Genomic DNA, 12,329 nt, shown 5'->3' on the forward strand with positions numbered 1-12,329 from the left:
AACTAAGACAGAAACAGTGAAGTCTACTCAATAGAAATTTGCTTAGGAGTTGTTGGGGCATGCTACCAAGATGCAACTTATGTTAACAACTGGAGAGCACCACAGCACCTCTTCACTGGAGCAACTTGATTTTCTTGATTCTCTCCTCTAGGTTCAAAGGCCAGAAGTCATCATCTAGTTCAGCAAAGCACACCATCAACATTACTACTTCTAGAAAGCAGAGATTGGAATGCTGGGCACATAATCATCAATCAAGAAACCAAGGTAAGCAAAGAAAGGTGACCAGCAGAGAACACAAAACCAGGAGAATTGAAATGTTACTATGTTCCAATGACATCTGTAAAAGACAGTAAGACCTGCAGAAAAAGGCATCCTAACAACTAAAATGCCTCTTACAGGCTACTACCATTAATGCAGATGTGGGGGAGGGCAGCAGCTGGCCACTGTCAAAAAGGAAAGCCTGTCTGGCATTCAGTAATAATGGGTCAGAAAAGGGCACTATCTGAGCTCTGCCATGATCCATAGGTCATTACTAGCTGGCCCTGAACTCAATCATACCAATTAACTTCTTGATTTCAGAATCTCCAAGATGAAGTAAAAATAATTGATATTCAAAAAGAAGTCAGTGATATGCAAGACTACAGACTCTTTTGTGCTTAGTGAGTCTTGTTTTTTAGAGGGAAATAAAGTGGAGATGCCAAAATACAGCAGATTAATCCAGTTTCTGGTTCATGTCCTCAGCCTTGTGCTGCCTCCTCCTCCAAGCGATTCCTCCAAACCCAGACATTCTGAAAGACCTTTCTCTAGAAAGAGAGCTCAGCCTATTGGGAGGAAAGTTGGGGTAACATGCAGGTAAGAAATAATCAGGATGACAAGGTGGGGGTAAAAACAGCAGCAAGTCAGGGTCCCATTGGCTTCTGCCTGTCCTGACTGGCAAGAGCAGCAAGCTAAACCTCAAACCAGTTCTCTGACAGGGCCTGACGCCTCTGCAGCACCCCCGTGTAATTACACACTTGAGTGACTGGACTCTGAAGAAAATTGAAGGCCTGAGCTCTGAACAGCTGCCATTTTCTCTCTCCATCACAGCAGCGTGATTACTTGAGAAATGAACGCCCCAGCTCAAAGCTACTCCAGAATTCTCAGAGGAAATATGGCTCCGTGTTCCAATAATGAGATTCTTAAGGCAAGCGTTACTTACAATCACTCCGCAAAAGGAGTGAGCCGAGCCCCTATATCTTACAAATTAGAATTTAAGAAACCCAGCGACAGTCCTGGATGGTCATTACTCTTCTGCTGCTCCAAGGATTCTGGGCTTTGGTCTATTTTTAGTGCAGAAAACTGTTAAGTTCTTAAAAAGGTAATCATAATAAGATGAAAAATTCACCATAATTAGCTTCCTATAAAGGCAAATTCCTGCCCCATTTTGGTTCAAACTGACAGATCCTTCTACCTTTTCCTCATTACCCTTTTCTGCCAGATAAGTCTTGACTACATTCAAGTGAGAATTAACAATCCTCACATTAAAATTTGAAAAGGAAAGTCAAATTTCTCCCCTCTTTTGACTGAGAAAAAAAATTAGCAAGTTGCTATAGATTATATAACCCCTTTGCGGAAAGCTGTTGCTTAGAAAAGTTAAAGTGCCACTTTGTGCCAATATTTTTCCCTTTTCAAAAGCATCTTCTGGTTTCTTCACCACCGAGTCATCTCCCTCTAATTTCATGTTTTATTTTGTTACAGTGATTGCCTAAAAAATGTTATATCCTTTAGGGTCAACCAGCCAGGCTGAGTGACGTGCCGTTGTCAACCAGAGATGTAAAGACCATTTCCCCCGATTCTGAAGGATCACATAAAAGATTGCAATGAGATTTATGTGGGGATTTTTCCCCACCACACAGAAATGGTAGATTTAAAGTACCAGGAATATTCATTCCACGAAGGGACGGGGAAGGAAATTCAGGGAAGGTACCCCAGTTCCGTAAAGGCAAACAGGCAGCAGCAGGCCATGCAGGCCCAGGGGATGGGCCTCTAAGAGCAATCCTATTGCTCTCAGACCAGGCATATTAATTCAACCAGAAAGATACAGGAGTGAAGGAGTTAAAAATCAACTTTACAACCCTCAACTCTGCAAACTCTACACAGGGGCAAGTACACCTGAGCCCTACTCACAGTTTCCAGTTTCATTCCCTGTCCTCATTTTCTACTGATTCTTATATTAGTTGGTTATGTGGACAAAATCCGATTATCCACTACAACACAATAAACAGAGTTCAGATTTTCATGAAAATGGGGGAAAAAGAGCCAGGTGTGGTGGTGCATAACTGTAGTCCCAGCACTTGGGAGGCAGAGGCAGGTGGATCTCTGTGAGTTCAAGATCTGCCTGGTCTACATCTGGGGCTGCAGGGAGAACCTGTCTGAAAAAGACCAACAAGAAAAAAAGCCACCGTGAAGCCCTCATGTACCATCCTGTGTGGTAGACCTGTCCAAAGAAAGAAAGAAAGAAAGAAAGAAAGAAAGAAAGAAAGAAAGAAAGAAACTGGGGGGGGAAAGGGCCAAAGAAAATGCTGAATATATTTAAATATTTTATGTCTGGGAAGGGGCAAGTTTAAATGTTTCCACATTTAAAGTTTTTGGCATGAAAGGTACTGCCTGCATCTCTGGATGTAATCAAGAGTTAAAGCAAAGAAGCACATTGGTCACAGGAAGCTGCATTTGTAAGCTGCTGGCCTGTTGACAACAGGAATGGGGAGGGAGATCCAAGTTCCTGTGCACAATATACGCATAACAGCCACAACAGTCCCTTCCTAACTGTAGTGCACCTCCTTAGATCAAGTACAAAAGTCAATGTAAACAACTGCTAATTCACAACCCAAGCTCCGCTCACCCACTAATGGTAAAAGACAGCAGCCTTCCTTTTGTCACACATACACACACCCACACACCATTTTGCCTATCAACCATGGTTACATGTTCTGGGGGGAAAAACAAAAATGCTACTCACAATAAGCATCGTGACCAGGAGATTCTTTTTGGTGACTTGAGCATGAGAGAAGATGTAGTTCAGCACAGTGTTCATGTCACTTTTGTTCTCCTCCCGAAGGGCAAACACACATTTGTCGTAGTGGCCTGCAAGTGGTAAAGAGAACTGGTCCTCACCATGTATGTGGAAAGGCTCACATTAAATGTTATTTGGCTGTTTCTTAATGTCTATAATTTACCTGATAAGCACTGAGAAGAAACACCTTAAAATTTTCTTAGAGGAACTGGACAGAACTAGCAGTGTGGGTTCTAAAAGGAGCACTAGGCTAGGAGTCGGGAGAACCCATGTATAAGAAGATCTAGTTTCAAGGTCTAGCTCCATGACCAATTCACTATGCACTCTTGGGTAAATAACTTGACCTCTCTGGGCCTCAGTTTTATTTTTAAAAAATGGCGAAGAGAAATATGGCTTAAAGACAGGACTGGGAAAGGTGAAGCATGAATCCCATTTTTTTCCTCTATACTCCCTCATTTGTTTTCCTGGAATAGTTTCCTTAAAAGAGAGCTCTGCTATTTAAAAGTAAATATCAATGGCTGGGGAGATAATTCACTCAGTAAAGGGCTTTCCTCACTAGCACAGGCACCTGGGTTGGACTCCTAGAACCCAGGTGAAAATGCCAGACCTGGTGGTACAGGTTTGTAGTCGAGTTCTAAGGAGGTGGACAAAGGACCGCTGAGGCTTGCTGGCCAGTCAGGCTAGCCTAATTGGCGCCAATGAGAGACCACGCGTCAAAGGAGGTGGACAACATTTTCAACTGGCAGTTGTCCTCTGGCCTCTACACACACATACCTATATATGCATATACCTACACAAACGATCATGTATATACAAAGGCACACACGCATAAACGTGCATTAAAAAATAGGGAAGTAAGCTCTTGGCTGGAGGCTGGAGGATGCTGCATGGAGGAAAAGCCCAAAGATTAGATTGTAAGAAACTATGAAGCCATGTTCCAAAGACCTGTATTACAGGTTTTCCATCAGTTTGTAAGACATGAGTCTAAAGTAGCACCAGTTTGGTTCTTGAAAGATCTCTGAACCATGTGCAGTTACTTGGGCAAGTGGGTCAGGACCCTGTCATGAGGTAGGTGGAAGGAAAAAAATCCAGTCACAATATTTGCTCTAGCAACAAATGAGATGTGGAGATCAGAGGAGAGTGAAGTATACCAAATGGGAGATGTCAGCCAGAAGACAACATGGCACAGGTAGATACCAGTGTTCCAACCAGGCCTCAGAGATGTTACGTATCAGTATATGAAAAGGGGGACTTGAATATATGTGGAAGGGAAAGTGGACTATGGTGAATACATGGATAAAAATAATGTGAGGCAGCAAGCAACAATCATAGCTGATAACATATTTCCAAGTGACCAGACAAAAGAGAAGGAGTAGAGTAGATGGCCCTTCTTTGACTGTTTGGTAGTCTCCTTTCCAAATCATGTATAGTCTACAGTTTCCAAAGATGAAGATTAAACAGTTTCTATATAAAATTAAAAAACATGCATTAAAAAATAAATATCAAAACCATTAATCTTGACATCCTTTAGGGCTATTCAAGCTTGAGCTTCTGATTCCAAGTCTGACTCATTGACAATGTTCACTATAATTGCTAAGAACTGTTTTAGTGTAAGAAATAAAACCACAATGAACTTATCAATATTCATATGTGTCTGCTATATTGGGAATGGATCTTTCGACTGTAAGTCTAGGAGAAAGCAGGGATTGCATAGGATTTCCAAATCCAAACCAAGGCATAGAAGACAGAGCCTTGCATGTTCTGAAAGGCTTTAGGGAAGTGAGTTCTGTCTGCTTTGCCTGGCCTTCCTGAAGGCACCAGAGGCAGACTGGCTCTGTAGGAACTCTGTGTTCTGCAACAGGAACAGAAGCTTCCTGTGTATCACAGAGGTATCTGCAATGGAACAAGAGTGAAACCTGGTTCTACAGAAGACAGCTTCCCTGAGTTAAGTTCCCAAGTAAACAAAAATTAAGTGTTTACGTATTCACGGGCCAAAATTTTATGAAATCATAAAAATATTAAAGGATGATCTTCCCAATTCAGATTCTATGTCAAACTAAAACAGTGATGTTCAAATTTCCCATGTTTTCTGAGAGTAACATTTGACAAGAGCAACACTAATTTATCTGTTTAAAATATACATTAAGCTGGGCATGGTGGTGCACACCTTTAATCCCAGCACTCAGGAGGCAGAGACAGGCAGATCTCTGTGAGTTCAAGGCCAGCCTGGTCTACATAGTGAGTTCCAGGACAGCTGGGGCTACAGGGAGACCCTGTCTCAAAAAGACCAAAAAATAAAATATACATTAAACATTTTTAATCTGAACACTCAGAAGGCAGAGGCAGATGGATCCCTGTGAGATCAAGGCCAACCTGGTCTACAAAGCAAGTTCCAGGCTAGCTGGAGCTATAGAGAGACCCTGTCTCAAAAAGATCCCCCCCTCAAACCAAACCAACAAAAAACACACTAGACTGCACTATGCAGAAACTAGCCAATCCTTTGGAACAACATGGAAAAAAGTTGGTTGCCCTTTAGAGATGCAGCTGTGTGGCAGAACAGTCCTCCAGTACACTCAATCCCCAGAGCTGCATTAAAAAAAAATTGGTTGTCCTGTATTCCCCTACTGAGACACAGCTCTGCAGAAACATCAGAAATATTTTTTGGCAAAAAGAATTATTAGGAGCAGGGGAAATAAAGAGAATACAGTTATCTGAAATAAGGGGAGACATTAACAAACACAGTAACTACACCAAGTGTTTACTTAAAAAAACTATTAATTGTGATAGAAAAAGAAGACATAAAATATATGTTAAAATGCAAAATGAATAAATACCCATGTATTATTTCTTAAAATAATTTTTTGTTTGTCTTTATTTGATGTGTATAAATAAGCAATACCCACAGAGGCCAGAAGAGGACATCAGATCCCCTGGAACTGGAGTTAAAGACAGTTGTTAGCTGCCATGTAGTGCTGGGAACTGAACCCAGGTCCTCTGCAAGAGTAACCAGTGCTCTTAACTGCTGAACCATCTCTCCAGTCCCAATTTTATCTATCTATCTATCTATCTATCTATCTATCTATCTATCTATCTATCTATTTATCTATCTAATCTATCTATCTGTACAGAGCCTTGCTCTGTAGCCAAGGCTGGCCTTGAACTCAAACTTTCAGGGATCCTCCTATCTTAGCATCCCAAGTACGGAGATTATGGGTGCACACTACCATACCCAGATTTCTAAAAACATTTACTTTTTTAAAGTAAGTTCTCACTATGTAATCCAAGCCTGACTTTGAATTTGGCACTCCTCCTGCTTCAGCTTCTCAAGTGCTGGGAGCATAAGCCATCATGCCTACCTTCACAGCCACTAAATTTTAATGGAGCCCTTTGCTACCTTTGAATTCCCTTATGCTATGTGCTCCTCCTCAGAAACAATTACTAAGCTGAATTGCATATTATAATCATTCTGCTTTTCTTTACATTTGCACCAGGATACATAGCTTGTTTTGTTTTGTTTTTCCTGGTTTTGACCTTGGTGAAAAACAGAATCATTATGTATTGATTCTTCCATAACTTAATTTCTTTCTCTCCACATTGTATTTCCAAATTCATTTGTTTGTTTATATGTTTACCATGGAGCCTCTATTTTAAGTGCTATATAATATTCCACTGTAAGAATATGTTAGAATTCAATAAGCTATTCTATTTGTGTATAATTTCCTCTCTCTTTTTTTGCTACTATGAATAGTGATGACACAAAATAGTCTCTCTCTCTCTCTCTCTCTATATATATATATATATATAGAGAGAGAGTAAAATTATTAGGCTGAAGAGTATAAATAAAGCTCTACTATATTAGAAACTTATTAGACATGGACAGTCTGTTCTCCAGAGCATTCATACTATTTATATTTCTATCTACAGGACCAGTATTAAGATAATTTGACTTTAAAATCTGATATTTCGTAGTGTGAAGAGATGGCTCAGTGGTTGAGAACACATTCTGCTCTTCTAGAGGATTCAAATTCAGCTCCCAGCACCCAGGCTGGGCAGCTCACAACTGCCTGTAACTCCAATTCTAAGGGATCCAGCACCCTCTTCTGGCCTCTTCAGACACCAACACTCATGTGGCATACACTCACACAGAGGCATACACATACACTTTTTTTTTTTTAATTTGGGATTTGGACTCCCAGTTCTCTAGTTAGTAATGGGTTTGAACATTTTCTTTAATTTTATGAATTATTTGTGCTTTCATTAAATATCTTTTTATACTTTTTTGCCCATTTTTTTGCTTTGTCTACAGCCGTATCACCTGGATGGATGTACTCATCTCATCTATTAGAGCCTCTTCACTTACGGTGATACACAGCAGTTCTCCAGGTACCAATCTTTTATTAGGTGTAAATTTTGTGGGTTTCTTCTCTCACTGTGTGGCCAGTATTTTCAGTTTCTTAACAGTACATTAGATGAACAGAAGTTCTTGAGGAGACCAAATTAATCTTTTCCTTTACAGTCTACACCTTCTGTTTCTAATATGATAAAAAATTTTCTCTCTGCTGCAGTCAGAAGGCTATTCTAAAACCTAATTTTGCTTCTTTGAAGAATGTTAAGTTTTTAATACATTTGAAGTTGATTTTTGAGTGTATAGCAGGGATTAGATTACTACTTTAAAAAGACAAATGACTAAGGCCTTAAAGGTGGCTCAGCACTTAAGAGTACTGACTGTTCTTCCAGAGGACCTGGGTTCAGTTCCCGGCACCCACATGGCTGCTAACAACCGTCAGCACCAAGGGATCCAACAACGCTCTTCTGGTCTCCATGGGCACTTCATGTACATGGCGCACTTACATATATGTGGGCAAAACACTCATACACATAAAATTTAAGTAAATTAAATAAAAACAAATGATAGTTCATTGTCTTGGTATGGTTTATTAAAGTTTATCCTTCTCATCAAATGCCTATTCTATCACAGAATAAATGTTCACATATGTAGGGACCTATTTCTGGGTTATCAATTTTCTTTACAAATGCTATAGCTATGTAATTAATATACCTTTATATTAAAGCTTGGTATCTCATCAAGCAACTCTTTTATCTTTCATTTCTTCAGAAATATTTTTATTCTTTTAAAAAATATTTCATTTATAGCCTTTAGTCCTAGTACTTGGGAGGCAGAGGCAGGCAGGTCTGTGTGAGTTCAAGGCCAGCCTGGCCTATATAGCAAGTTCCACGCCAGCTGGAGCTACAGGGAGACCCTGTCTCAAAAAGATAAATAAATAAATAAATAAATAAATAAATAAATAAATAAATAAATAAATAATGTGTATGAATATAATGCCTGCATGTAAGTACACCCATGTCATGCAATGCCTGCTGAGGCCAGAAGAGAGCATCAGAGTCCCTGAAACTGGATTTTTCAGACAGTTGTTAGCTGCCATGTGGGTACTGGGATTCAAACCTGGGTCCTCTCGTGTAGTGCCTGAGGAGGTTAGAAGGGATCAGACAGATCCCCTGGAACTGGATGGAGTTATGGAAGGTCGTAGCTGCCATGTGGGTGCTGGGAATTGAACCCAGGTCCTCTGCAAGAGCAGTCAGTGCTCTTAACCTCTGAGCCATCTCTTCAGCCTCAGAAATATTTTTTGCTGAGACAGAGTCTCACTATGTAGCCCTAAAACTAGCTATGTAGAGCAGGCTGGTCTTAAATGTGCAGCAATCTTCCTGCCTGCCTCTGTCTTCTGAATGCTGGGATTACAGAAGTGTATCACCACACCACACCAAAACATTCTGGAAATATCTTGATTATTGCCAGAATTTTTTGTAAGTTTTAGAATTAGCTTGATAAAATTCACAGAAACTAGAAGGGTATTTATTGGAATGTCGATGAATCTATAAATTTAGGGAGCATCAATGCCTTTGTAATAGTATCTTTTCCAATTCAATATTGTCATATACTTAGATGTTGTTTACTATTCTTCACTGATTAGAATGTCCTCCAAAAGATGATTGAACATTTTTATATTTGTTCCTTCATACTTTATATTTTTGTTTGGTATTTTCAATGTTATTTTTCAAAACTGTTTTTCTAAATAATTGCTGTAATTTTTTTTTTTCTACAGTGTTGAGGATGACTCCAGGGACTCAGGCATACTAGGTAAGTGCTCTATTGAGCTACACACCCAGCTGCAACTGAATTTTATATGTTTGACTTCTGTGCTCAAAAATTTGGTTTGGGAAAGATAGTTTGGTGGTTAAGAGCACTGGCTACTCTTCTAGAGGACCCAAATTTGATTCTCAGCACTCACTTGGCTGCTAACAATTCTAACTCCAGTTCTAGGGGATTCAAAGCACTCCTCTGGCCTCTGTAGGCTTTTCACAACATGGGTGCACTTACATACATGGAGGTGAAACACTCATACACATAAAATAAAAATAAATCAAGAAAATTTACTTTGGTTTTAAATAATTTAATAATAAATCCATGGGCTCTTTGAGCCTTCCAAGAAGAGACTGTATCGTGGTAGTCCTTAAACTTTTCCCATTTTTTTTTCAGACAGAATCTCATATAACCAGGCTGGTCTTGAAGTCCTTATTCTCTTGCCTCCACCTGTTGAATTACAGGAATAAGCGATCATGCCCCTAAAATTTAATTCCTTTTCTTATCCACTGGCAAGGACATTCAATATACTGCTGAATAGAAGTAGTAATAATCAGTGTCTTTGTCTTAATTAAAGGGACGTTTTAAACATTTTGCCATTATGTATGCTATATCCTATGCATACAGACATGTGGGCCCTCTTAACAAGATTAAAAAGTGCCACTTCAGGGGTGAGATGTAGCTCAGTGATTTGATCCCTGGCATAGGGCAATGGGCAGGGACATGCCAACTAGCAAAAATGTCCTATTTTTTCTTAGTTCCTAAGAACTGATCATGAATGAATATTAATTTGTAAAATTTTTTTCTTCCCGTATCTTTGATGATGACTAGGTTTATTTCTCTTTATTCTACTAGTATATGCTGTTATATAACTGTCTCAAAATTTACCAACCTTGTATTAGTGGGATAAAGTCAACTTGGTGTAGCTTGCTGATATCTACTTGGGGACTTTCACTAGTCATGAATAATAGAGACACCTTATCAATGATGGAAAGTGAGCAGAAGAGATAAAAGACAATTTTAAGTGATGTTTGGAATTCTCTGGTGTTATACTGCCATCTTGTGGCAATGTGCCACAATGGCAGTTTATAGCTTTAACGTCTTAGAAACCAAGGTATTTCATGCTTAAATCATTTAGTGAAGCTCTTCAGAAAGCCAGGGATAAATTCTACCTAAATGGCACACTAAAAAGTAGTTGAAAATTTGAGCCCTTCCCATATACCTGGAGTTCAGTCCATGGATTAGCTGCTGAGAGGCAAGCTCCTCAGACAGCGAATTTCAATTTCAGCCTGGGCAGGACTCAACCATCTCTCACTACACAAAGGTCAAGATGTCAACATGGAATGCTAATCTCTGAGATGTTAACTCAGCACACTGGAATTGGATTTCCTCTTTCTTTTCTCTTCTCTTCTCTTCTCCTCCTCCTCTTCTTCTTCTTCTTCTTCTTCTTCTTCTTCTTCTTCTCTCTCTCTCTCTCTCTCTCTCTCTCTCTCTCTCTCTCTCTCTCTCTTTGGTCTTTTTCATATAGGGTCTCCTGGTAGTCTCAGCTGGCCTGGAACTCACTATGTAGACCAGACTGGCCTTTAAGTCACAGAGATCCGCTTGCCTCTGCCTCCTGAATGCTGGGACTAAAGGCGTGCACCACCATGCCCAGCTGGATTTCCAATTTCATCAAGCTGTGTTGGTTAGTGTTCTCTCCATTCATGTTAGTGGGAGCTGGAGGTTCTAGTTTTTGAGGAAATGGTGAAGAAGGAAAAGTTTGGAAGTGATGGGAGGATGAACTGGCTGAGCTCCCTTATAGTGCTGTAAGAACATTCTCGTTGGTCATCAGAACTGGAAACTTTCTTAGAAAGGGTCCTCAGGAGAAAGCTTACCATTCTGGAACTGCGTCTCTACCCTTAGGTACTGTCGGAGCAGATCCATCACCACAGCCTTCATGTGGCCTCGAATGCCACTTCGGTACCTAGGAAGATAAAAGCAGTTTCCACTACAAAGCCCAGCAGGCCAACACTGTTAAATAATAAACCCAGAGGCCAAGTTTACTTTCTAGACCTTCCCACTACCCCCTTTCCCCTGAGATGCAGGGCAGGGCTGTGTCTTGTATTTTCATGTTACACCTATTCTATCACCCAAACAGATTATTTTAAATTTGAAGCCTAAAAGTAATTTCACTGCAGGAAAGGAGAAAAAGAAAATAAAAACCACCCTCCCCTCTCCCCCAAGACTTCATAACCCTATCTAATGACATCCTGATTTGGTTCCTACTGCTGAAGAAAAATTATCACCAACCCTTGCCTTGAAGTGGCTAAGGGATTTTTGAAAAATTTGAAAGTAAGGTTGAAAGTGCTCTGAATACCCTTTTAGTCCAAATATGTGGCTCCATAAACTACAAAGAAGAAAACTTAGGATCTCATCAAAATTACAAAGAAAAAGAAAACAGTAGAATTTGGGGGCCATAGTAACTGACAGAATATTAAGAAAACACTAGAAATGTTGACTATGAGTTAGGTCACAATTCTAAGATAGTGAAAAGACACAAGGCACTTGCTGAGAAATAAAGTATTTAGTATTCCCTTAAAGTCAGACCTGAGTTAATTTCTTTACGCCAATTAAAAGAAAAGAGAGATGGAATCTGGATCCAAGTGACTACCTCTGCACCAGTTGGACAATGCTCTGAGTGTTCATGAAGAAGACCTCCCGTTCAGATTTCCGGTTCAAGGTAGCTGCATGACTATCTAGGATGTTGGCAATCTAAGGCAAAAGAAACGGGGAAAATGAAGCCCCACCTCCCAAAGGGACCCAAAGCACTGTCCTCCACAGCACCACTAGGAGTCTTCCTGGTTATGACATGGCAATTCCCATCTTTGACGTTTTGTCAGCAACCTGAAGTTACTGCAAATTTAGAAGCTTATGCTAAATAAAGAAGCAACTTTTATCTCTAGATAGTCTAATGGTTACATCACAAAACTATATTTACCCAGAGGCCATGATGGGCCAGGTCTGTCTAAGGTCAAAATCTAAACTTTATTCCCCTACTCTGTCACTTGCCCAGACTTACTCCCTATATAACTCTGCATTATAGGCAAATGGTAAGGATGCTGTTGAGGTAATAAAGAA

At 40.0% G+C, this 12,329-nt stretch overlaps 1 protein-coding gene and 1 pseudogene across 5 annotated transcripts in view; one reads left to right on the top strand and one right to left on the bottom strand.

The window, feature by feature from the left end:
- The window catches only part of Acaca (acetyl-CoA carboxylase alpha), a 284,858-nt gene that overhangs the window by 157,669 nt on the left and 114,860 nt on the right, over positions 1–12,329 (bottom strand). For all 5 annotated transcript variants that reach the window (XM_029562520.1, XM_008831314.2, XM_017797626.2 and 2 more), the window contains 3 exons: positions 11,863–11,963; positions 11,087–11,175; positions 2,999–3,123 (listed from right to left, as the gene is read on the bottom strand). In XM_029562520.1, the coding sequence (XP_029418380.1) occupies positions 2,999–3,123; positions 11,087–11,175; positions 11,863–11,963 (315 nt within the window). The remainder of the gene's footprint in view (positions 1–2,998; positions 3,124–11,086; positions 11,176–11,862; positions 11,964–12,329) is intronic.
- Positions 3,985–4,428, top strand: LOC103732652 (annotated as a pseudogene).

This window comes from Nannospalax galili, unplaced genomic scaffold (genome assembly GCF_000622305.1).
Source record: "Nannospalax galili isolate Female #2095 unplaced genomic scaffold, S.galili_v1.0 scaffold1430, whole genome shotgun sequence".
Taxonomy (NCBI): domain Eukaryota; kingdom Metazoa; phylum Chordata; class Mammalia; order Rodentia; family Spalacidae; genus Nannospalax; species Nannospalax galili.